At 43.0% G+C, this 26,411-nt stretch overlaps 1 protein-coding gene across 1 annotated transcript; it reads left to right on the top strand.

The window, feature by feature from the left end:
• The first annotated feature begins 5,699 nt into the window (after positions 1-5,699).
• On the top strand, positions 5,700-25,870 carry HTATSF1 (HIV-1 Tat specific factor 1). Its single transcript, XM_088665146.1, has 9 exons — positions 5,700-6,000; positions 14,226-14,430; positions 14,835-14,882; positions 18,440-18,594; positions 18,832-18,995; positions 19,849-19,948; positions 21,496-21,585; positions 22,273-22,410; positions 24,351-25,870. Exons 1-9 carry the CDS (start codon positions 5,830-5,832, stop codon positions 24,633-24,635), a joined length of 1,356 nt encoding a protein of 451 aa, XP_088521272.1. The 5' UTR covers positions 5,700-5,829; the 3' UTR covers positions 24,636-25,870.
• The last annotated feature ends 541 nt before the right edge of the window (positions 25,871-26,411 follow it).

A 26,411-nucleotide genomic window follows, 5' to 3' on the forward strand; every position in this document is an offset into this window, starting at 1 on the left:
ATGAAACACATGAGGGGAGGGGAATGGAGAAGACAGGGTACCTGCACAGTAGTGCACAAATGGAGCCGACGTGCACAAAGCATCTTGGGGAGGTGAGCATTAGTAGAATGCGTGTGCTGCCTCTTTGCAAAACAGACTCTGCTCATGCAGGAAGTGGCCAAAACAAAAAATCTGTTATCATACGAAATATATTTAATATATTTTTTATTCTAATAGCATCTTGCGGACCCCTCTGGCATAGCTCGTGGACCCCTGGGGGTCCGTGGACCACCTGTTGGGAACCACTGCCTTAGAGCACTGCTCATGAAAGGTTCATTCTGATGCTAAAATGTTCTGTCTCTTAACACCATTTTCATCTGATTCTGCCTGCAATGCTTGCATAACCACCTTCCACACAGGAATTTTGCCTCTGATGGGTGCAGTCTTGAGTGGTAGGGTTGCGGTGGTATTGCTGCACCAGAGTAGAACTCATATATCATATATCCTCACCGGAGTAGAAATCATATATCGAACAGATGGAAAGCTCTTCAATCTGAGCAGGCTGAAAGCAAAAAGTAAGGTTACCGTAACTTCCATCATAGAGCTTCAGTATGCTGATGACAACGTAGTGTGTGCACGCTCAGAGGATGACCTCCAAACCATCCTAAATATCTTTGCAGAAGTTTATGAAAAGCTTGGCCTATCACTCAACATCCAAAAAACCAAAGTGCTGCACCAACAAGTACAAAATAACCCCTCTGCAGCGCCACAAATCCAACTCAGCGGTGTAATGTTGGAAAATGTTGATCACTTCTACCTAGGCAGTTACCTTTCCACAAGGGCCAACATTGATGCCGAAATCCAGCATCGCCTGAGCTTTGTGAGTGTGGCTTTCTCCTGATTGAAGGGCAGAGTATTTGAGGACATTCGCAGGGAAACATTCGCAGGGAAAGCTATTGTACTACCAACCTTACTATATGCTTGTGAAACATGGACCACTTATAAACGCCATTTCCAACTCCTTGAAAGATTCCATCAGTGGGGTGTCTGAAATTTTTTACACATCACTTGGGAAGACAGGGGAACTAATATCAGTATACTGCAAGAAGCAAAGATCACCAGTGTTGAAGCAATGATTCTTCAACCTCAACTTTGTTGGACTGGCCATGTTGTGCGTATGCCTGATGATCATCTTCCAAAGCAACTGCTCTATTCCAAACTTAAAAATGGAAGGTGTAATGCTGGTGGTCAACAAAAGAGGTTTAAAGACTGTCTCAAGGCAAATCTTAAAAAATGTAGTATAAACACTGACAACTGGGAAACACTGGCCTGTGAGCGCTCAAGTTGGAGAACAGTCTTTACCAAAGGTGTCATGGGCTTTGAAGACACTCGATCTCAGGACGCAAGGGAGAAACGTGCTAAGAGGAAGGCACGCTTGGCAAATCCACACCGTGATCAACTCCTGCCTGGAAACCAATGTCCCCACTGTGGAAGGATGTGTGGATCCAGAATTGGCCTCCACAGTCACTTACGGACCCATTGTTAAAATCATGTTTATGGAAGACAATCTTACTCGGCTACGAGTGATTGCCAAAGAAGAAGAAGAAGAAGCTGCACCAGATGCACACCTTGAGGTATGACTGCACAAATGAGATGGCTTGGATGGCTTTCAAAGATCAGACAGGTTCTTGGAGGAAAATGTCTATCCATGGCCTTTTGCCACAAGGGATTATGCCTCCGAATGCCAGTTGCTGGGAATTGGAGTTGGGGAGAGCATTGCTGTTGTGCTCATGTTCTGCTTGCGGGCTTCCCATGGGCATCTGTTTGGCCACTGTGGGAACAGGATGCTGGACTAGATCCAGCAGCCAGGCTCTTCTTACATTCCTAACAAATCAGAAACCATGCACTTGTGATAAAAATGTTCAGAGAGGCACCAAGTGAATGCTTCTCTGCATTTGCAGTGTATCACACTTTCGTGTTTTCCTTCACTATATCGTTTCTCTTCGGTACAGTGCTCATGAACTTATTTTCTTTTTTGAGGTCAAAGACCAGACAGCAGAATTAGCAACAGGAACAATTTTGTCTACTGCGTCCGCCCCTTGAAAATTCCCTATAAGCTTATTTGCATTAAAAATAGCACTCCTTCAGCTAAAACCTATGTTCCAGAGTTTAAAATCAGTACTCATTTCGCGACAGGCCTGGATTGCGGTAATTAAAATGAAGGTTTTGCCTAAATTATTGTATTTATTTCAAACCCTGCCAATTATTGGAAAGACTACGATGATCGATAAGTGGCAGAAAGAGGTGTCCAAATTCTTATGGCAAAATAAGAGGCCGAGGGTTAAACACAAGATACTTATTGATCTTCCAGAGAGAGGAGGATTTGGCCTCCCAGACCTTAGGCTTTATTATGAGGCTTCCTGCCTAACATGGATAAAGGACTGGTGCCTGCTAAAAAACGTGGACGTACTAGACCTGGAAGGACACGAAACGAGGTTTGGGTGGCACGCTTATTTAAATTACGGAAAAGGAAAGACACACAAAAAAATCACAAGCCACATAATTAGAAATGCTTTATTTAGAACATGGGACAAATACAAAAGATATCTTGAACCAAAAATCCCAAGATGGATATCTCCAATGGAGGCAATAACACCAAAAAGAGTAAATATGGATAATAATTGGATAACATATAATATGATGATATCAGAAGCGGAAGGACAAATTAAAATTAAAAAATATGAAGACATAAGGGAACATCTCAATACATGGTTGGATTATCATCAATTGAATGAATTATTTAAAAAAGATAAACAAACAGGGTTCCAGATTGAATGTACAAAATTTGAAAAAGAATTATTGAAAAGCAATACAAAACTTATTTCCAAAATGTATAAATTGCTTCTAGATTACGAAGTCATTGATGAAAAGGTCACATCTGCTATGATTAAGTGGGCACAGGATTGCGGTTATCCAATTACATGTTTAGAATGGGAGAACCTTTGGGAAATCAATATGAAGTTCACGTCGAGCTGCAATATAAGGGAGAACATGTTAAAGATGAATAACAGATGGTACCTCACACCTTCCAGATTATCAAAGATGTACAAAAATATAGCAAACGTTTGCTGGAGGTGTGGTGGTAATGATGGAAACTTATTTCACATGTGGTGGACTTGTGAAATCATTAAGAAATTTTGGAATAAAATCCATGATGAGATACAAAAAATTATGGGGAGAAACATCCCAAAAAGACCAGAGATTTTCCTATTAAGTATAACATTTCAAAAAGAGATACCATCACAATCAAAAGAAATCTTACTATATGCTCTAGCAGCGGCTCGTTTGGTTATTGCCAAAAACTGGAAAGAAAGAGAGGCCCCCAAAATTATAGACTGGCAGAAAAAATTGCAGGAAATGGCCGAAATGGCACAGCTAACAAATAGTTTGAGAGGAAAAGTCAAGGAAGAATTTGTTAAAAGATGGGATAGATACAAGAAATACGTTAAAAAATACACTGAAGATAAAATTACCATGATAGCGTTTGAGTGAATTGGTAAGGACATAGGTTGATTTATTAGATTTGTGGAAGCTTAAAGAAATAGAATGTGAAAACATACTGAAAGTAGAAACAGTATTGATTGTATATACATTCGATAATGGACGAACAAAAACTAAGCTGCTGGTGGTAACAGGAAGTCCAGAGTGTTTTTCTTTTTCTTTTTTTCTTTTTTCTGTTTTTTGTTTTTTCCCTTTCAGTCAATTATTTATACAATATGTTTTGTGCCAATATGAGTATCTTTTTTTTAATGAATAATTTTTATTTGGAGCTTATTTTTTTCTGTCAAGCTCCCATATACCGGGGTTTGTTTTCTCTTTATTCCTTATTCTTATTTGTTATATGAAAAATGTATATAATATTGTTGTTTGAATGGAAAATAAATAAACATTATTCAAAAAAAAAAGACAGTCCAGAAGGATGTTATGGTTGATGGTGTCAAAAGCCACTGAGAGATCCAGCAGAACTAGGAAACAGCTCTCACCTTTGTCCTTAGCCCGCTGGAGATCATCAACCAGTGCGACCAAGGCAGTTTCAGTCCCATGATGAGGCCTAAATCCCGACTCGAAGGGATACAAATGGTCTGATTCTTCCAGGCGTCCCTGGAGTTGTTCAGCAACAACTCGCTCAATTACTTCGCCCAAGAATGGAAGATTTGTGACTGGGCGATAGTTGGCCATAATGGCCGCATCTAAAGATTTTTTTAAAAAAGAAGCAGTTTAATAACCGCTTCTTTCAGCAGGTGTGGGAAGGCTCCCTCACGGAGAGAAGCATTCACCACCCCGCAAAGCCCATCGCCCAGCCCTTCCCGGCTAGCTTTTATAAGCCAGGATGGGCAAGGATCAAGGAGACAGGTGGTTGGTTTTGCTCGTTCAAGCAGCCTGTCCATGTCCTCGGAGGTAACAGAATGGAATTGATCCTACGCAATTTGACTAGACAGGACTCTAGCACTCCCTCACCCCGGCCCTGCTCCCATGGTGGAGTCTACCTCTTCCCAAATCTGAGCGACTATCTGCAAAAAACTTTGCAAAATAATTGCAGATCTGGGCCCGATGGAGCAGGTGGTTCCGCTAAATTGGGAATCAGCGTGTGGGAATCAGCGTGTTTTTTTAAATGTGTCCTTTTAAATAAAATGCATCTCTGGGTTATTTATGGGACATAGGAATTCGTTCCCCCCCCTTCAAAATATAGTCTGGCGCCCCACAAGGTGTGAGGGATAGTGGACCGGCCCCCTGCTGAAAAAGTTTGCTGACTCTTGGTCTAGAACTTGATTTCTGGCTGAGGGGAGCCCAAGTCCACCATAACTCCCACTGAAATTCATCAAGTCCACCATAACTCCCACTGAAATTCATCAAGTGGTGTCTTGGGATACTTTGGGAGGCACAGCAAAAATGCTGCTTTGTCCCAAGAGAACTAAAAATCGGTTCGCGGCATGAGCCCGTGGACGTTGCCTTGGAAACAACCACCCGTGAGTTCAGTGGGGCTTGGGGGAATCAAGATGATCAGGAGCTCGGAGCCAACCATCAGCCAATGGTTTGGAAAAAGAGCTTCAACGAAGAGATCCCGTAAAGGGATTATCGGGTACCAGAGCACGGGCGCCTTGCTCTCTCATGACAAGAGGTCCGCTTTGTGGGTGTGTTAGCTTTAAATAGAAGGGTGGCTTGTGAGCATGCGCACCTGCTTTCTCCTCATCTCTCCCTCATTCCTCCCACCCTTTAGATAACGAGGCGTGTCTCCCAGATCTTGCTTTTCAATTGGGTGCTTTTAAAAGTACACATCACGTGGCTACGACTTTGCTCCTCTCCCGCGGACTTCCGCTCTTGCGCAGTGCGGGCGCGAAGAATTCGTCCTCTCAGCCTTTTGTAGAAATTCATAAAAACCATCAACCGGATCCGATAAATAAATAAAAGGGGTGGGGTGGATAATATTTTTGCGTGTACAGACGGAGAATGAGGTGTGTGCGGGGGTGTGTGAAGGGGGGTATCGGGGATTTCCCGCGCACGCCCGTTCGCTTCTTCCTTAACCGGCGGTTGTGAGGCGAGGCGTGTGTGGACACGTGACAGCACCAGCGTCGCACGTGGAGCAGGGCGGGGCCGCGCCTGCGCAAGGGCAGCCGTGGCGCGAGACAGCCGCTCAAGGCCCGTGCGCAGGCGCCCTGAACGGCTTCGTGCGGTCCGGCGGCTCCCGAGTAGGCGGCGGCGGCGGCGGCATCTGAGGCACGGCCTAGCTTGTGAGGCGCTGCTGAGTCGCCCCGCGTTTTCTGCTTCGTCAGCCTGGGCTCCGGCAACAACATGAGTATTGGCGGCTCGGATCGGAACGAGGAGTTCTACCAGCAGCTGCGGCTGCAGGAGCTGTACGGCAAGAAGGACGAGGAAGGCGGCGAGGACCCTTTCACGTACACGGACCCGGCGGACGGGACGCAGTACGAGTGGGATCGCGACAAAAGGGCCTGGTTCCCGAAGGTGAGGGGGAGGGGCGGGGCCTGTTCGGGAGGGGGAGGGGCCTGTGTACGTCATGTATGGACAGGGAACGACTCTGCTGCTGCTGCTGTTTCTTTGCTTCTAATTTCATTACATTTCTATGCCGCCTTTCAGCCAAAGATCTCAGGGCGGTTCACAGTACAAAAACACAAAATACATAATATAAAAACAAGAACAGGAGCAAAGTATGGCGTAGCCTTGCTCTCGTTTATTGCTGCTATTTGTACAGTGGCTGAAACGCTCTCAGTGCAGGTTAATAATGATCATGGTAATAATAATAATTATTTTTAATAATTATTATAATCCTTATAATACTGCAATGCACTCTACAGGGGGCTACCTTTGAAGGTGACCTGGAAACTGCAATTAATCCAGAATGCGGCAGCTAGACTAGTGACTGAGATCTACACTGACTCCCAGTACGTTTCAGAGCACAATTTAAAGCGCTGGTACTGACCTTTAAAGCCCTAAATGGTGTCGGTCTTGTACATAGCTGTCAACTTTTGGATTTTAAAATAAGGGATCAGCAGCCTCACCTGTCCCGGGGACAGTCTACGCCGGTATATCTAACAATCCAGGATAGCAGCGGGAAACGGCGCTGGAATAAGGAAATTTCCAACAAAAAAAGGGAAGGCTGACAGCTGTGGCTTGGAATAAGGGAATTTCCCGCCAAAAAAGGGAGGGTTGGCAGCTATGGTCCTGTATACCTGAAGGAGCGTCTCCACCCCCGTCATTCAGCCCGGACACTGAGATCCAGCACAGAGGGCCTTCTGGCGGTTCCCTCATTGCGAGAAGTGAGGTTACAGGGAACCAGACAGAGGGCCTTCTCAGTAGTGGCACCCGCCCTGTGGAATGCCCTCCCAGCAGATGTCAAGGCAATAAGCAACTATTTTACTTTTAGAAGACAACTGAAGGCGGCCCTGTTTAGGGGAAGTTTTTAATGTTTGACACTACTGTTTTTAATATTTGGTTGGAAGCCGCCCAGAGTGTTACAGCAGATGAATCTCATGGGGTGTTCAGAGCACAGTCTAGTCTGTTGTTTTGGATGAGTTTCAGTTGGTAACGCTTGAGGATGTGGACAAAGTGCTCTGATCAGTCATGCGCTCTAGACCAAGGGTAGCCAACCTAAGACCCAGGGGTCGGATGCGGACCAATTGCCTTCTCAATCCAGCCTGCAGATGGTCCGGGAATCAGCGTGGTTTTGCATGAGTAGAATGTGTCCTTTTATTTAAAACGCATCTCTGGGTTATTTGTGGGGCATAGGAATTTGTTCACCCCCCCCCCCCAAATTGTCTGGCCTACCACATGGTTTGAGGGGTGGTGGACTGGCCCCTTGCTGAAAAAGGTTGCTTAGCCCTGCTCTAGACCCTTGCCCCTCTTGGCTGATAAAAACCAGCAGGGAGGGAACAGCTGGCTGGGCCAGGGAGGTGATCAAAGCCTCTTTACTAGAGGGGGTGGTCCCTGCCTGTTTGAAGGAGGCAGTGGTAAAACCACTCCTTAAGAAACCTTCCCTGGATTCAGAAAACCTAACTACTGGCCAGTTGCTAATCTCCCTTTGCTGGGCAAGGTTCAGGAGCGAGTAGTCACAGACCAGATCCAGGCGCTTTTGGAAGAAACTGATTTTTCTGGATCAATTTCAATTGGAGTTTAGGCCTGGTTTTGGCACAGAAACTGCTTTGGTCACCCTGTATGATTTCTGGCAAGAGACAAGGGATTCATGTCTCTGTTAATTGTTCTCGACCTCTCAGCGGCTTTCGATACCATTGACCATGGTATCCTTCTGGAGTGACTCTCCAAACTAGGGGTGTGTGGCACCACTTTGCGGTGATTCCAGTCCTACTTGAATGGTCGTTCCAAGAGGGTGCTACTTGGGGAAAGCATTTCAACCCCGTGGAACCTTCAGTGTGTGGTTCCACAGAGCTCAATCCTATACTCCATGTTGTTTAACGTCTACGTGTAACCACTGGGTGCAGTTATCCAGAGGTTCGAAGTACGTTGTCAGCAGTATCCTGATGACACTCAGCTCTATTTCTCCTTTACATCTGCAGGTGAGGCAGTGGAAGCGCAGGACCAGTGTCTTGTCTCGGTAATGGTCTAGATGAGAGCTAACAAACTGAAACTCAATCCAGATAATCATAGAATCATAGAATCATAGAGTTGGAAGAGACCACAAGGGCCATCCAGTCCAACCCCCTGCCAAGCAGGAAACACCATCAAAGCATTCTTGACATATGCCTGTCAAGCCTCTGCTTAAAGACCTCCAAAGAAGGAGACTCCACCACACTCCTTGGCAGCAAATTCCACTGCCGAACAGCTCTTACTGTCAGGAAGTTCTTCCTAATGTTTAGGTGGAATTTTCTTTCTTGTAGTTTGAATCCGTTGCTCCGTGTCCGCTTCTCTGGAGCAGCAGAAAACAACCTTTCTCCCTCCTCTATATGACATCCTTTTATATATTTGAACATGGCTATCATATCACCCCTTAACCTTCTCTTCTCCAGGCTAAACATACCCAGCTCCCTAAGCCGTTCCTCATAAGGCATAGTTTCCAGGCCTTTGACCATTTTGGTTGCCCTCTTCTGGACACGTTCCAGCTTGTCAGTATCCTTCTTGAACTGTGGTGCCCAGAACTGGACACAGTACTCCAGGTGAGGTCTGACCAGAGCAGAATACAGTGGTACTATTACTTCCCTTGATCTAGATGCTATACTCCTATTGATGCAGCCCAGAATTGCATTGGCTTTTTTAGCTGCTGCATCACACTGCTGACTCATGTCAAGTTTGTGGTCTACCAAGACTCCTAGATCCTTTTCACATGTACTGCTCTCAAGCCAGGTGTCTCCCATCCTGTATTTGTGCCTTTCATTTTTTTTGCCCAAGTGTAGTACTTTGCATTTCTCCTTGTTAAAATTCATCTTGTTTGTGAGGCACTGTTAGAGTGAGGCAGTGTTAGTGGGTGATTCCCTGGACCAGATGGCTAGGAGGTCGCCTGCTCTTGATGGGGTTACACTTCCTCTGAAGGAGCAGGTTCGCGGCTTGGGGGTACTCTTGCATCCTTTGCTGTCGCTCGAGGCTCAGGTGGCCTCAGTGGCCCGGAGTGCATTCCATCAGCTTCAGGTGGTCTGTGCTCTGGTAACTTCAAGGTTAGATTACTGCAATGTGTTGTACGTAGGGCTGCCTCAGAAACTTCAGCTAGTGCAGAATTCAGCAGCCACCAGAGCAAGACGGTTTGAGCATATTACACCAATCCTGGTCGGACTGCACTGGCTACCAATTAGTTTCCAGGCCCAATTCAAAGTGCTGGTTTTGACTTAGAATGCCTTAAACTGTTGAGGACCACAATACCTCAAGGACCGCCTCTTTCCATATGAACCTACCCAGACTCTGAGATCATCTTCTGAGGCCCTTCTTTATGTGCCGCCTCCTTGAGAGGTCCAGAGAGTGGCAACACGAGAACGGGACCTTCTCTGCAGTGGCTCCCCGTCTGTGGAATGCTTTCCCCAGGGACATTCGCCTGGCGCCTTCATTATACACCTTTAGGTGCCAGGCAAAAGTGTTCCTTTTTAACCTTTGGTTGAGCAGATTGACATCTAATATCCTGTACCCTTTTAAAATGTGGCTCTTTTTTGGGGGGGGGGTGTTATTGGGTCATTGTTCTTATTTTGTTTTTATATATTGTAATCTATTCTGTGAACTGCCCTGAGACCTCTGGGTATAGGGCGGTATATAAATTCAATAAATAAATAAATAAATAAATAAGCCCAGCAATGCAGTGGTACCTCGGGTTACAAACTCTTCAGGTTACAGACGCTTCAGGTTACAAACTCTGCTAACCCAGAAATAGTACCTCAGGTTAAGAACTTTGCTTCAGGATGAGAACAGAAATCGTGCTCCAGCAGTGCAGCGGTAGCAGGAGGCCCCATTAGCTAAAGTGGTGCTTTAGGTTAAGAACAGTTTCAGGTTAAGAATGGACCTCCGGAACAAATTAAGTTTTTAACCAGAGGTACCACTGTATCTGCAGAGCCAAAGCCCACCCCCCGCAGGCCCAGGTCTACTTAGAGCTAGGGTACAGTTAAGGAATTATAATCATAATACAAAGCTTTTTGCTTTGGGGCTGTTCTTAATATTCTCTGAATTGGACTGGTAGTTTTTGCTCTGGTGTGGTTTGCAGTGCAGCAGTTCCTCCCTCCCAGGAAACAACGTATTTTTTGCTCCATAGGATGCACTTTTAAAGGGGAAATCTCTGTGCGTCTTATGGAGCAAATGCCATGGCTCTGGCAGCGGGATCCCTCGGCTGCCGCTGCAGTCCGAGCGGAGGGATGCCTCTGCTGCCGAGCCAGTGCCTCTCCAAAACACAGGCTCTGATCCCTGCTCTTGCTAGCAGCAGAGGCAGGCAGCTGCAGAGGCAGGGGCACTCCTTTCGGCCGCTCGCCTGCACCCCCCCCCCCGTCGCTGCAGCTGCCCACATATGCCGCTCACAAGAGCAGGGATCGGAGCCTGCTGTCGGGAGAGACACAGCTTGATGCTGTGTCTCTCCCGAATGCAGGCTCCAATCTCTTGAGAGCGTCAGAGGCGGGCAGCATCAGAGGCGGTGGGTGGCGGAGAAAGAGCACCTGAAAGGGCTCCTTTTGGCTGCTGCTCCTTCCCCTGTCCACCTCTGCAGCTGTCCGCCTCTTCCTCTCGCAATAGCAGGGATGAGAGCCTGCAGTCGGGAGAGACACAGCACTATGCTGTGTCTCTACCAAATGCAGGCTCTGATCTCTTGCGAGCTGCAGAGGCGAGCAGCGGCAGAGGTGGACAGACAGAGGGAGAAGCGGCCAAAAGCAGCCCCTTTTTTGCGTCTGGGGCAGGGAGAGAGGAAGAGCAGCCTGGGGTGGAGGAGATGTTTGACAGGGAGCAGGGACGGAGAGGCGGGCGGCAGCCGCCCGCTGCCCGCCCCTCTTTCCCTGATCCGTGAAGCATCTCCGCTATCCCGCACCTCCCCCCACATTCAGCGAGAAGCGGGGGACAGCGGAGGGATGCTGCTGGTTGCTCTCCACCACCCCCGTTGCAAAAACAAGCCTGCTTTCGAGGACGGGGTTGGCGGGGAGCAACCAACAGCATCTCCTCCGCCTCCCCCCGCATTCAGCAAGAAAGCCAGTGTTGGAAGGGGGCGGGGGAGGCAGGGGAAGCCGGATTGGTCCCTGCACTGCCGCTCCCTCCTTCGCTCCCTCTCCAGCGCCCCCTCCCAGCTTTTCCCCCCTGGTTTTCCTCCACTAAAATCGAGGTGTGTCCTGTGGTCCGGTGCGTCCTATGGAGCGAAAAATACGGTACAAATTGGACATCTACTTTTATTTCATGTGGGAAAATTCCATGTAGGCCTGGTCCCCACATTGGCAGAGTTAATTAATGTTTATGTCCAAATTTACTTTGGAGTGGCCTTTGTCCGTTTTGTTTTTTAGTATGTAGATTATAAAACTTACTTTGAAGAAGAAAAACACTACTGTATTTCAAAAAGGTCTTGATTTGCAGTCTATTGACAGCAGTACAGTAATTTCTCTCACAGCTCAGTTGCCACGGCAGCCACTGTGGAGAATTATATTAATGTTTTAGATTGACATGTGCCCTGTGGATGCGAGCTGAATCAGTGATGTGAAATATTTTCAAAGTTTGTTTTGATGCCATGTAGCTAATGATAATAATTTTATTATTTGTATCCCACCCATCTGACTGTACATGTATTTGTCTTTGAAGAGAACACTTGGTGTTTCATAATTGACTTTAGAATTTTCAGTGAAGTTTGTAAAGAAGAAAGTAATAATAATAATAATACCGTATATTCCGGCGTATAAAACAACTGGGCGTATAAGACGACCCCCAACTTTTCCAGTCAAAAGATAGAGTTTGGGATATACTCGCCGTATAAGAAATACGACCCGGCGTATAAGACGATAAGACGACCCCCAGCATCCTGTTTCCACAGTGCCCAACCTGATGCCCCAGTGAGAAACCCTCAAGCCAGGGCCCCAGCACAGCAGCCCTCTCACCTCCTACGGTGGTTTCCAGCCACTGGGTATTGAGAAGCCTTGCTGCCTCCCAACTGTGGTGGCAGAGTATATCCATTGTAGCTAGTGGCCATAATGATAGCATTACTGTCCACGAATCCTCTTTTAAAGCCTGTAGGAGTGTGAGTTCCATAGTTTTAAGGAAGTGCTGTGTGAAGACTTTATCTGTCCTGAATCTTCCAAGAGGAAGGCGGGTGAGTGAATGTATTAATATGAGTACAATAGTGTCACTCCAAAGCAAATGAAAATAAATAGGGGAAATACTTTTTAATGTTCATTTGATAAAGTAACCTATAAGGAAACATTATTGCGTTATGCTAGGGGTGGCTAATCTGTGGCCTTCCAGATGGTAACTGAATTTTAATTCCCATCAACCCCAAGTAGCATGGCCAGTGCTCAGGGATGAGGAGAGCAGAAGTCCAGCAGCATCTGAAAGGCAACAAGTTAGCCACCTCTGTACAGTATTAAACAATACCATACCCTTTTGAATTTTGTAAGGGGTTGCCCTAATAAGTTTTATAAATAGATAAAATTATAATGAAAAAAAATGCTACAAAGAACAATTTAGAAGGAATAAAAAGATGGCATTGTGTCAGTGTCAGATTGTGTTTCAGATATGGTGAAGTACCTGCAAAGAATTGGACAGGTCAGACATAATTTCTCTCCCACCTCCCTTCCCCATTTCCAGTTTCTTGGGAGAGAAACTGTTCTTCACTTTATACATGTGGTTCTGTGCACATAATAACAAAAAGGTAAAGAGCTCTTTCCCCTTTTTAACACCAAGCAGTAGTCTAGGTGAAGAGATTTTTTATTTATCTAGACTTTCTAGCTGTTTTTTGAAATCCTGGCTGTACATTATTTTATGCTGCCTCTGTGCAAGGAAGTTGCTTGCTTTTAAAAAAATGTTATTGTGCAGGGTGAGTCCTTTAAAAGGGTCCCTGTGGATACAGAGTATACATGTTCCACAGGGCCTCTTTTCAAAGACTCACCCTGTATAAAGCACATTCTATATTTTTCTGTTTGCTGCCTCGGGAATGCTTATTAATATGTGGTCAAAAGTTGTTCATTCAGGATAAATATAAATCATTAGGGACTTAATCTCTTAGATATGACAGCTGCTGTGGTTCACGAAATGACTTGTACTGATGTACCTATAGCAGCATCCTTATACTTTGTATACCAGCTGGCTGGGACTGATGGCAACTGTAGTGTGAAACAGCTGGAGAGCACCATGTTGGGGAAGGCTATTATAAAAGATGCATGTTTGTCCTTCTATACCAGGGGTCGGCAAGGTTTACTTCCCCTGGGCCGGTTCACTCAAATGGAGATCCCTCCGTGGGCCGTATCACGTGCGCACCCGCCATTTCCAGCATCTGCATCTATGCAGACACGATTTCCAGCATCTGCACAGGCGTGATTTCCGGCATCTGCATATGGTGCAGACACAATTTTTGGCACCACAGAAGCGAGTGCCCACGCTGTGCTAGTTTAGCGCAGCACGCGGGGACTCACAAAGTGGGTGGCTTATGGGCCAGTTAAATGACCCCCGTGGGCTGCTTGTGGCCCATGGGCCTTAGGTTGCCTACTCCTGTCCCATACTGCCATTTGCAGTTCCATTATGAAAGGCCTCTGCACCATAATTTAAAAAATAGAACATGGTCATCATGATTTGTTTCAGTGTTTAGATTGGTACATTTATCACATGTAGTAGCTCTGGGGAGCAAGTGGCGCTGTGATCTAAACCACTGAGCCTCTTGGGCTTGCCAATTGCAAGGTCGACAGTTCAAATCTGCATGACAAGGTGAGCTGCCGTTGCTCTGTCCCAGCTCCTGCCAACCTAGCAGTTCGAAAGCATCCCAGTGCAAGTAGATAAATAGGTACTGCTGTGGCAAGAAGGGAAATGGGATTTCCGTGTGCTCTGGCACTCGTCACAGTGTCCCGTTGCACCAGAAGCAGTTTAATCATGCTGGCCACATGACCTGGAAAAACTGTTTGCAGCCAATCACCAGCTCCCTCAACCTGAAAGCGGAGATGAGTGCTGCACCCCATAGTCAAATTCAACAGGACTTAACCATCCAGGGGTCCTTTACTTTTGCCTTTACCTTTAGCTACCGTAGTAGCTCAGACGGAAACCCTTACCTGTCTCTACTCTGAATTCTCTTTTAGGTTACTGAAGATTTCCTGGCAACATATCATGCTAACTACGGCTTTCCCACTGAAAGTTCAGATAATTCATCTGCATCTCTTACAAAGACTGAATCTAAAACTCCTAAAGATTCAAAGAATACCAAGATCCAGCAGCCAACAGATCCAAAAGCATCTCAGGCAACAGATCTTAAACAAAGAGGAGAGAAAAGAAAACCTGATGCAGGCAAGGGGCCCCGTTGTGCATGACTTAGAAGTAGTCTGCTGCTCAAGAAGAAATCTCTATTTCTGTGGAGTTGAGCATTAAACATCTTCAGTGGCAATGTTGCATGCATCTTCATACTGAAAGATCTCATTACCATTCAGAAAGACTACTTAATCTCTTCTGAAAGTGTAAATTTTAAGGAATCAAATGACAGGCAACTTTTAATGATTTGTGATCTTTGTTAAAGCTGCATAAATGTGAATATAGGAAGCTGCCCTAGGCCATGTCAGACTGTTTGTCTGTCTAGCCCAATAGTGTCAGCTCTGATTGGCAGCAGTTCTCTATGTTCTCATGTGAATTTCTGTGGTCTCATGTGCTGGTTTAGAACTGCAACATAACTAATCTAATCATGATCTCCTCCTTAGGATGGTTTCATGTTGAAGAACAGAGAAACACAAATGTATATGTGACAGGTAAGAAAAAAACTTTTGGCATTTGCAGATTGCTGAAGATGATGCATTGGGAAGCATATATGAAAGTCAAACCTTATGGTTAGGAAGACAGATGTATCTGAATATACTTTTAAAATATATTATTTTACTTTGGATTGCATAAAAGCTTTGCAATGGAACAAAATATTTCTGAAAGTTGAAGAAGAGAAAAATGATGGAATTTTATTCAGGATTTTAATACAGTTTAGCTGGCTGGCATATAGGCAAAAAGAGAAAGGCACTAAAACGATACCACCAGGGAAATCTTAGGTGGATAACGCTAACAACTAAATAACCTATTATAAACTGGGTTCTGTGTGTATATTATATTTTTCGCTCCATAGGACACTCCTAGTTTTTAGAGGAGGAAAACAAGAAAAAAATATATTTTGCTTTCTTGAATTGTCCTAGGCATACCAGCCAACAACTAGAGGAAGCTGCTTTTGCAAAGGGAGAAAGCTCCATTTTTTAAAGAATCAGCTCAAAGTTATGCAGCTTTTTTGCAAATGGGAAAAGCCCCATTTTGGGGGGGGAGGGGTCAGCTCACAGTTGTGCATCTTTTTTGCAAAGGGGGAAAGCTCATTTTTAAAGGATTAACTCAAAGTTGTTGTTTCCTTGCAAGGGGGGGGGGAAATCCTGTTTTTATGGGGTTCAACTCACAGTTCTGCAGCTTCTCTAGGAGGAGGCAGTCGAGGAGGCAGTACATTCTTGAGATAACTTTATTGTTGTTGTTCAGCAGGTCTTTTTCTAGTCTAGAAGGTTCTTGATTAAACCCTTTTTTTTGTCCTGATTAAATGTTTCATGTAGTTGATGGTAGTCTAGCCAACTTGTTAAGTAGTTTTTAATTTCTTCATACCCTTTTAATTTGACTTGGTTGCCTTCAAATATTAGTAACGATTTGTATGTTATCCAATTATCTTTCATATTCTTTTTCTTTACCGCCTTGGCCTCTACCGGGGAGATCCAAAGCGGTGTTTTTGGCTCCAACAGGTCTCTGTATTTTGCCCACACCTTAAACAGTGAGCCTCTTATTATATGTTTAATAAATCCCTTATGGGCTTTAGTCTTATCATAGTTCAGGTAGGCATGCCACCCGAATCTTAGGTCATGTCCCTCTATATCCAGGAATTCTGTTTTTTTGGAGTTGAAACCATTCTTTTAACCATGAAAGGCATGCAGCCTCATAATATAACTTTAGGTCCTGGAGGCCAAATCCCCCCCTTTCATTTATATCGATTAGTAGGGTATGATTTATCCTTGGCCTTGACCCTTGCCATATAAATTTTGAAATTTCTTTCTGCCATGTTGTTATGCAGCCTGTGCCTCTTAAAATTGGTATATTTTGAAACACAAACATAATTTTTGGCAAAACATTCATTTTTATCGCCGAAATGCGTCCCCAGAAAGATAACTTTAATTTACTCCAAATCTCCATGTTCCTTTTTATTTCTAACCACGTTTTTATGTAGTTGTCCTGGTAAAGATTAATATTTTTCAGAACAAAAAAAACCCATTCCAGTAGCACCTTAGAGACCAACTAAGTTTGTCATAGGTATGAGCTTTCATGTGCATGCACACTTCTTCAGATACACTGAAACAGAAGTCACCAGACCCTATGTATAGTCAGAGGGTGGGGAGGGGTATTACTCAGAAGGGTGGTGGGAATGGGTGATTGGCTGATAGGAGTGGTAAACCTGTTGATGACTGTTAACGACTGTTAATGACTACAATTGGTCTTGCAGGAAAAAGCAAGGGGCGAGGTGCTAAAAATAGCTTTATCATGTATAATGAGAATAATAAGAATCCAGTGTCCTTATTCACACCAGGTCTCTCCATGGTTTCAAGCTTGGTAATGAGTTGAAGAAGTGTGCATGCACACGAAAGCATATACCGTACCTATGACAAACTTAGTTGGTTTCTAAGGTGCTACTGGAAGAATTTTTTAAATTTTGTTTTGACTATGTCAGACCAACACGGCTACCTATCTGTAACTAATATTTTTCGGAGTTAGCCATATCCCAAGGTATTTCTTTTTTTTTTTTTTACAAAACTGTGTTCTTCTTTTTCTCCTGTTGACAAGTTCTTAGCCATAAGTTTAGTCTTTTAGTTGTTCAATTTGAAGCCCGCCACCTTCCCATAATTATTTATTATTTCTAGTATTTTAATTATACTCTATTTTGGGTTCTCTGTAGCAATTATCAAGTCATCAGCAAACGCCCATAGTTTATATATCCTATTTCCGAGTCTTATCCCTTTGATCTGCTCTTCCTCTCCTCTCCTCAGAGAGGAGACATTTTTCTTACTTTTTAGGAGGAAAAAAGTGTGTCTTATGGAGTGAAAAATACAGTATTTGAGATACATGTAACAGAAATTATTACGAAGTTATTTATGCTGAAATGTGTGAATTTTTTTTGTCAGCCTTCTGCCTTCTCTATTGCCTTTTTGCTTAACTACCGGTATAATTGAGAGCCATACTTTGTCCATTTAGTGGTGATGTGGATACTATTGACTCTTAGGCAAGTGGGACCTGCAACTGCCAACAAATCCCTTTTTAACCCAAGTTAAAAAGCTGCCTTATAGCAAGTCAGGCCATTGGTCCATCCAACAGAAAAATGCCTACGCTGCCAGTGGCCCTCTAGGTTTCTGAATTGCCTTTCCCAGCCCTACGGTATCTGGGGATGCCAGGGGTTGAATCTGGGACCTTCTGCATACAAAGCATGTGAATAATGGCCCCTTTCTGTAGTTCAGCACGTGCAAACTGCTTACAATTTTCTAAGCACTAAGGATATTAAAAGCTAAGATAGTTGCTGCCTGCAGGCTTACAATCTTACATATTTCTGTTGAAATACAAAAAAGTATATACATTAATGAACTGGGGAAATAAAAGGAAAGCAGGCGTGGAAGAGCTATGCTTTAGCAGCCGTTGCATGGGACCAGATTGATCTCTCTCTTGCTCCAGATCTCTCGGTCAGTAGCAGAGGCCTGACTGTGTCTCTCTTTAGCTCTGCATCCCTGATGCAGTTCTCCAGCTCACGTCAGTTGTCCACAAAACCTTTTTTGTGGCACTGAAACAAGAGGACTGTGACTCCTTTTCTTCCTAGTACCCCCCTCCTGCAACTTCTGCTCCTGTCTGTTCCTGAATGTGCCCAAGCAGAGTTGATGTTTGAAGTTCCAGGTGGTTTCCATGGATTCATTCTGGAAGGCTCCTCTGGGTCAGGATCGTCAGATTTCAACTCTGGAAAAGGCAGAGTAAGGGAGAGTGAGCTCTGCTTCATGATCTCCCTGAATACCGCAAGAAACACCTGCTTTCATTAAAACAATTCACTGCATGGCACATACTTTGGAATCTTCCACTGTGTTCTTAGGTCCAAAAGCCAGGAGATAATGCCAGAAAGTGTGTGAGTAGGGAAGACTAAAGGTACATTAAAGAACACCAGGAACCTTGTGATGAGTTAGAATCCTCTATTCGATTCTTCTAAAATCGATTTTGTGAAGTTAGCAGGTGTATTTCTTGCATTTGTTTAAATTTATTTCCACAGGTTTACCACCAGACATTACAAAAGATGAGTTTGTGCAGGTTATGTCAAAATGTGGTATTGTTATGCGTGATCCGCAAACAGAGGAGCCTAAAATTAAACTTTACAAAGACAAAGAAGGAAATCTTAAAGGAGATGGGCTCTGCTGCTACTTAAAGGTTAGTTGTATGCTTCAGTTATACTTTCACGATGATGATTTCAATCTTTCACTTGTCTCTTTGTTCCTTTGAACTTTATTTTTATTTTGAGCAGTCACTGGGACTTCAAGGTAGCTTATTATGGTAATATTTTTTTTGGTAAGTTTTACCTCTTTACAAGCCAGACTTTGTTGTTTAGGTGAAAGGTAAGAGTCCTGAAATCTGAATTACCTCTTCTATTTTTATTTTTAATAATAGAGAGAATCTGTTGAACTGGCATTAAAACTATTGGATGAAAATGAAATTAGAGGCTACAAATTGCATGTGGAAGTTGCACAGTTTCAACCGAAGGGGGAGTACGATGCCAGCAAGAAGAAAAAGAAATGCAAAGACTACAAGAAGAAGCTGTCTCAACAACAAAAGTGTGTAGTTATTTCTGTAAATAACATTGGCTTTTATAGTACTAGGAGGAAAGATACAGGCTAAAACCTGAGATCTAAAAATATGTCATTCATTTTAACCAGTGAAACAAAGTTTCTAAACTGCCTGGCACACCTTGCAGTTGGCTGTTACACCTTTTATGATTTGTAAACTTCAGAATATTTTGTTGATACTGAGTGCGCTGTTGTTTAAAGCTATGACCAGGCTTATCTTTGTATTAAGTACAGTAAGCCTGCAGCTATACATGCTTGGCAAAGAAAGAAAGAAGAAGAATTGCAAAAATGAAAAGTGAGGTGGATGTCCGGGGGGAAATGCTTTGACAGTTGCACCCGGCCTTGCATCCAGTGCATGACTATACGTGATACTGGCTTTAGGTGCGATCTCCGGAATGTAGCCTCCACGTAAATTGAGGGCTTACTCTAGTAGTGTGACATTTTTACCACAGTTTTTTTTTTACAGCAGCTGCCTGATACCTTTATCTCAAAAGCTGCTCCAAATTTCACAAGGGACTAGTTTCAAACTAAATATATACTGCTGGTGCAATCCTTTGCATGTCTACCCAGAAGTAAGTACTACTGAGTTCAAGTGGGGCTTAGCCCGAGGTGAGTGAGTATGGGATTGCAGCCTTCCATAAATTACCAGAGACTTAAATCAGATGGTTTACCAATAATTTTTCAGATTCAGGTTGCTAGCTTCATTATGTGGTATGAAATAATTGCCAGTGCTGAAACCTTGAGTTAAGAAATATCAAATTTAATGGGTTTTTTTCCAACAAACTCTTATAGAAACTGAAGAGATCAGCCCCAACCCCTTACTATTGCTTCATTTCATTAGACTGCTGGATTGGAGACCGGAGAAGAAAGATGGCAGTGTTCGAATGCGGCACGAGCGTGTTATCATTATCAGGAACATGTTCCACCCAAGTGATTTTGAGGTAGGGAAGCACATTCCCCCACCCCTTGCTGTTTTAATGTAAGGCACAAGAGCTGGGAAAGGCAAGTGCAGGTGGTCATGCTAGGAAAAGAATATAAATGGAAACTGCAGCATGCCTTTTAGGACCAACTAAAAAGCAGTGAGCAATCTTTAGTTTACCAGAACTTCGCTTCAGCCTAGATATTGATCAGGAAGGAAAAAAGAAGGGACAAGTAATGAATAACTGCTGGCATCTATATTTTTAAAGTGGGAATGACTATTATTGCTTCACCTCAGCCTGATGTGCTGCAGCCTGTTTGCACAGGGCATGGCCTAGCCTGCACAGCCCCTTCTCGATTCCATCTTTAGACTATAGTAGATTGCATTTTTGAGTTATGCCTCATTTTTCCTCCTCTGTTTTAATGGGTGAGATTGGATAACATTCTAGACCAGTGTTTCCCAAATTTGGATCTCCAGCTGTGTGTGGACTACAACACCCATCATCTGCAGCCAGCAGGACCAGTGGTCAGGGATGATGAGAACTGTAGTTCAAAAATGGCTGCAGACCCAAGTTTGGGAAATACTGTTTTAGACCAAGAAAAAGAGTTCAGGTGAGAGCTTGCTTATTGCTTTGCAACCATTTAGTTGGTGTAATAAAGGGATTGTACAACTGTTGCTATATACAAACCTTTATAAAACTATCTTAAGAGAAATTACTATTCCCACTAAAGCTTTACTATGTCTACATTAAATGGGATTCTTAAAAAACAAATGCATGAGTTCAAAATTTCACATCCTGATTTTATGTCTGTGGTATTGCAATGTAACTGACTGCCATTTCACTCTGACTCTTGTAATTTGACTATGGCTTTAAAGATGTAGTCGAAATAAAAAAATAATAAATAGTCCAGTAGCACCTTAGAGACCAACTAAGTTTGTTCTAGGTATAAGCTTTTGTGTGCATGCACACTTCTTCAGATACGTGATAGATATCTGAAGAAGTGAAAGTTTATACCTAGAACAAACTTAGTTGGTCTCTAAGGTGCTACTGGACAATTTTTTAATTTTTAATTTTGACTGCGTCAGACCAACACACCTACCTACCTGAATTTAAAGATGTAGTTATTTTAATTCTAAGAAAAAATTGTAAAAGGATATTTTATTTCATGTATACTTTGTTCATTTATACTACCTGTTCTTTTTCACATGGGAAACGCAGTAGTTTTCTGGGGGTTTTCCTGTTGTTATTCTGTCCCTCACAGCTACAATAAACCTACCATTAAAATTATGGACTGGTCATTTCTTCGTCAGAGGGCAAACGGGTAAATTTAGCAGGGGATTAAATACACAGTAGCATTCTGCCCTGTAAGGAAGAGGTTTTCCTTTTGGAGTTATGCTTTGAGCATCAGATGAATATGGAACCCAATTTCAATTATACACATTAAACAGTTTGGCCAGGATTGGCTTAGTGTCTCAGGATGGTATAGCCAGCATGTGGAAATTCTCGTTTCTGAAGCAATGTTGGAAAACGCTTTTAAGACGTAATCTTATAACTGGATATTTTTGCAGGAAGATCCTTTAGTGCTAAATGAGATAAGAGAAGATCTTCGGACAGAATGTGAAAAGTTTGGACAAGTAAAGAAAGTCATTCTATTTGATGTAGGTAATTTTACACGATCGTAGTTGTTAGCCGAATGTAGCTTAAATTGTATTCAGTGTTAAATATTTTTCTTTTTTCTTTTGAGAAACTGTTTTAGAAGCAGTTTAGATTAACTGCCAGATACATTTAAGTTTCTTGGATTTAAAATGCTTCACTTTATTAATAAATGGCCCCCATCCTCCCGAGGAGCTCAGGGTGGTAATCCTCTGTCGCCTTCCTCTCCTCTTGATTTTCATAGCACCCCTGCAAGGTAGGTTAGATTGAGAGATGTGGAACAAGGTCACCAAGAGACCATTGTGTCTGAACAGGGAATGGATTCTAGGTCTTCCAGGTAGAAAATCTATTATTCCGTCTAGTACACCATACTAGACAGTCAGATAGTCAGTGAAGATGGTTCCTTGCAAGAATGTGTTTAAGCAGCTATAGAATTCTGATGTTGATACTGCCATTGTAAGTATATAGGCTGACAAATATTTAAGATATTTAGGAATATGGTGTGATGATAGCTATCTCGTAATGACTTCAGAGTTTATTTCTGGAAGTGATTCTCTGGTACCATGGTATTTTTATAGTTTTCTTGAAGTTTTCTTGAAGTCCCAGAAGTCTTCTAAAATCTGTAATTCTGTTTAAGCGTATAAAGGCCTAGATTGGATTTGATAGCCTCTGGCTCTCTTTTGTTTTTATAGAGGCACCCAGATGGTGTTGCTTCTGTGTCATTTAAAGAAGCAGAAGAAGGAGATGTCTGCAAACAGGCACTCGACGGGCGATGGTTTGGTGGACGTCAGCTCTCTGTGGAGACATGGGATGGTGTAACAGATTATCAGGTATGTCTCTTTCAGCTGTTTGAGAGATATTTGAAGCTATGTGTGTACATGAAGCATGACATAGAGGCTGCTTTCAGGAACCTTACTGCAGGTTAGAAACCAACACATCCCCTCTGGCAGGCTAGCCCAGGATGAAAGCTCTGGATCTCAGGCATTCATAATCACAACGGAGAATTGGAGATTTGAGTACTTTATATTTTCAAAGTGCTTTCTCACTTTACGTTTTGCTCTGCAGTCATGATTCCAATAAGAATTTTGGTTCACGGGAAAAGAGCACTGAGGGTACCTAGGAGTGACCCCTTTTTGAAGTGGTGCAGCAAAGCATGTCCCTTTTAACCCATAACAAAAAAAAATATGTCACCTTAAATTTAGCCTGTGGCATAACATGCTGTTACATTCTCCCCTCATCCCCTGGGCTGGTCCAGCTTATTACTATTAACGCAGAGCTTTCCATATACAGTGTGGGGGGAAAGTATTTAATCCCCTGCTAAATTTGCCCGTTTGCCCTCTGACGAAGAAATGATTGGTCCATAAGGTCCCCTTGCTCAAGACAGCACATGTACAGGCCTGTCTGCAGTTTGCACATCTGAATGACCCAGAGGAGAACTGGGTGGAAGTCTTGTGGTCAGATGAGACCAAAATCGAGCTTTTTGGCATCAACTCAACTCGCCGTGTTTGGAGGAGGAGGAATGCTGCCTACAACCCCAAGAACACCATCCCCACTGTCAAACATGGGGTGCTTGGGGGGATGTTTTTCTGCTAAGGGGACAGGACACCTTCATCGCATCGAAGGGACAATGGACGGGACCATGTATCGTCAAATCTTGGGTGAGCACCTCCTTCCCTCAGCCAGGGCATTGAAAATGGGTCGAGGATGGGTATTCCAGCATGACAGTGACCCAAAACACAGGGCCAAGGCAACAAAGAAGTGGCTCAAGAAGAAGCTCATTAAGGTCCTGGAGTGGCCTAGGCAGTCTCCAGACCTTAATCCTATCGAAAATTTGTGGAGGGAGCTGAAGGTTTGAGTAGCTACACATCAGCCTTGAAATCTTACTGACTTGGAGAGGATCTGCAAAGAGGAGTGGGACAAAATACCTCCTGAGATGTGTGCAAACCTGGTGGGCACCTACAAGAAATGTCTGACCTCTGTAATTGCCAACAAGGGTTTTGCCACCAAGTACTAAGTCATCTTTTGCAAAGGGATCAAATACTTATTTCACTCATTATAATGCACATCAATCTCTGACTTTTGTTTCTGGGGTTTTCCCTGTTGTTATTCTGTCTCTCACAGCTACAATAAACCTACCATTAAAATTATGGACTGATCATTTCTTCGTCAGAGGGCAAATGGGTAAATTTAGCAGGGGATCTAGGATTGCAATCTAAATTGAGTTGGATCCCAATTCGTCATTTTTAATTTTTATTAATTTGTTTTTGCTTGTTTAGTTTACTGTTTTTAATACCATCATATAGAAGATTATTAGACATCTTAAACTGAGATTAGGATGGGTACAAATATTTATTCTGTGAACTTGAGATGAAGTGCGGTATATAAATGTAATAAATAAGAGTTTTAAAAATCTGGTCTTTCTTATGGGTCATACATTTTATGTGATACTCACCTGAATTTAGATCTGATATTTAAAGCTTTGTATACAGAAGACATTGAAACCTAGGTCTGCCTCACACTTAAATCCACTTAGGCTTTCAGCAGCCTTAAGTCTTCTTGTACTGTTTGTTCATAAGAGTTTTATCTCTGTGTGTTTTTAGTGCAGTTTATTTACTTTAGGTTTGGGGGGCATTCCCACAATATAAATGTAATACTTAACATAGGTTTTGGTTAGGTTTCTGAAGCTTTGATTATTAAGTCACAAGCAAAAAGCTCCCCCGCCCCCTTTTTGGCACAAAACATTTACATATAATTTCATATGTGAACGCAGGTCGAGGAGACTTCAAGAGAAAGGGAAGAGAGACTGAAGGGTTGGCAGAAGTTTTTAGGTGATCCAAATACAGAAATGCCGAAAACAGCATCTGACGCAGATTCTTCGGAAGCTGGTGTCCAGCTCCCAGAAGGAGTTCAGCCATCTAAAGATAATAGTGCATCTGAGGGTGGCCCAAAGGGTGAAGCATCTGAGAGAGGAGATAATGACGAGGGTACCAACGAAGATGTCACAGCATCCACAGACAGCAGCGTTGCAGGCAGTGACGAGGAAGCAGAGACATAATGTCTTTAACTCATTTGTAAAAGCATGTATGTAGGGTAACCTTTAGACCTCTCTTATCCTGTGCTTCGAAGCAACTGCAGGCAGCATTCAAATGAATATATATGCATTACCCTGTTAAGATATCATCAGTGTGTTTTTGAGGTGTTTCATTAAAAGCAGCATTTAATGATCATATGCTGCTGCTGTCCAAGCTGTGTGTATGTGTCCATAAGTTGCCAAGAGCCTGCTGAACTGACCAGCTGTCTTACATTATACCTTTGCTTTTGTCGGTGTTCAAAGTCCATCATTGTAAGCAGGTACAAACTTGCAGTTCCTATTAACTATACAATGACCTTTAGAATTACAGAGGTATGAATGTTTTTAATTTTTTTGCTCACAGTTTCCTAAATGCCCCAATCTTTGGGTGATACAGTACTTTTTGGATGAGCTGGCTTTCCTGATACTATGCACTTTTAAAATAACAGATCACTGAGAATACATTACAGTATTGGCACCCTGTACATGTAGCTGGGGAGTGCAAAAAATAATGTATCACCTGCAATTAATAAAGATAAATCTTCTGAAAGTACTCTACTGGGATGCAATGTTTTAGATGACTGAAGTTCCCCATTCATTTTAAATCCTGATTAGATTAGATGGCAAATAGGAAAGATGTGTAAAAAAGACTAACATCTCTGTTTTAAATTTTTTGATGATAAATTCATATTGGAAACAAAGCGAGAGCTTCTGTGGTGGAAGTGTGATTCTTTGCTTCATATTACTGTGTTCAAATGTAGTTTGGTTTCAGGCATTTGTCAAGGGCGATGAACATATAGTGCCTGTTCTCTTTGTATACTTGGTTTTACTACAGGAGACTACAAACAAAGTTGTTTTGCGATTCCCTCTCAAAATTGTGGCTCAGATTTTTAAAGACAGATGTTTGTTTACAGATGCAAACCATTCAGAACTAGCAAACATTTGTGTTTTGGTTTTAAATGTACCCGATTTCCAAATGTTGTATATAAAATTATTTTCCAATATCATTTTTAACAAGATCTATCAAATCAACTGCACTAAAAACCACCAAACTGTTACTATTTTTAAGCTCAATTCATACATAATGAGGAACCATGAACTTCTGTGATGAGAATGAGAAGCAGTGGGCTTCTTCCTCCTAATGTTTATCATACCTGTTTTGTATTTGGGAATAGGGGATTATGTTTTTAAAATTAAAGAGAGATTAAATTTGCATCACATTTGGACTGTTTGCTTGCTTGAACTTGCTGCCAACAGATGAAAAAGCATTTCCATATGAAAACTAGGAATTTGAGTGAACAATGAGTGTTCTAGTGTTGAGGTTGTTATTTTTAGATACTATCTGTATAACCAGGAATAACAACAACAATTTATTTATAGACTGCCCGTCTGGCTGGGTTTCCCTAGCCACTCTGGGCAACTCCCAATAGAATATTAAAAACACAATGAATACATCAAACATTAAAAGCATCCCTAAACAGGACTGCCTTCTAAAAAGTCTAGTAGTTGTTTTTCTCTTTGACATCTGGTGGGAGGGCATTCCACAGGGCGGGTGCCACTACCGAGAAGACCCTCTGTCTGGTTCCCTGGAATTTCGCTTCTTGCAGTGAGGGAACCGCCAGAAAACCCTTGGAGCTGGGCCTCAGTGTCCAGGCTGAGCGATGGGGGTGGAGACGCTCCTTCAGGTATCCTGGGCCGAGGCCTTTTAGGGCTTTAAAGGTCAGCACCAACACTTTGAATTGTGCTCGGAAACGTACTGGG

This window comes from Zootoca vivipara, chromosome Z2, assembly GCF_965207765.1.
Source record: "Zootoca vivipara chromosome Z2, rZooViv2.hap1.1, whole genome shotgun sequence".
In the NCBI taxonomy this organism is placed as follows: Eukaryota; Metazoa; Chordata; class Lepidosauria; order Squamata; family Lacertidae; genus Zootoca; species Zootoca vivipara.

What these genes read in the sequence shown, in the direction of transcription:
- HTATSF1 (XM_088665146.1), top strand. Translation starts at nt 5,830, where the DNA reads ATGAGTATTGGCGGCTCGGATCGGAACGAGGAGTTCTACCAGCAGCTG. An exon ending in GAAAAGAAAACCTGATGCAG is followed by an intron (nt 14,431 to 14,834) that starts GCAAGGGGCCCC and finishes TCTCCTCCTTAG; the next exon opens with GATGGTTTCATGTTGAAGAA. An exon ending in AAGCTGTCTCAACAACAAAA is followed by an intron (nt 18,996 to 19,848) that starts GTGTGTAGTTAT and finishes TCATTTCATTAG; the next exon opens with ACTGCTGGATTGGAGACCGG.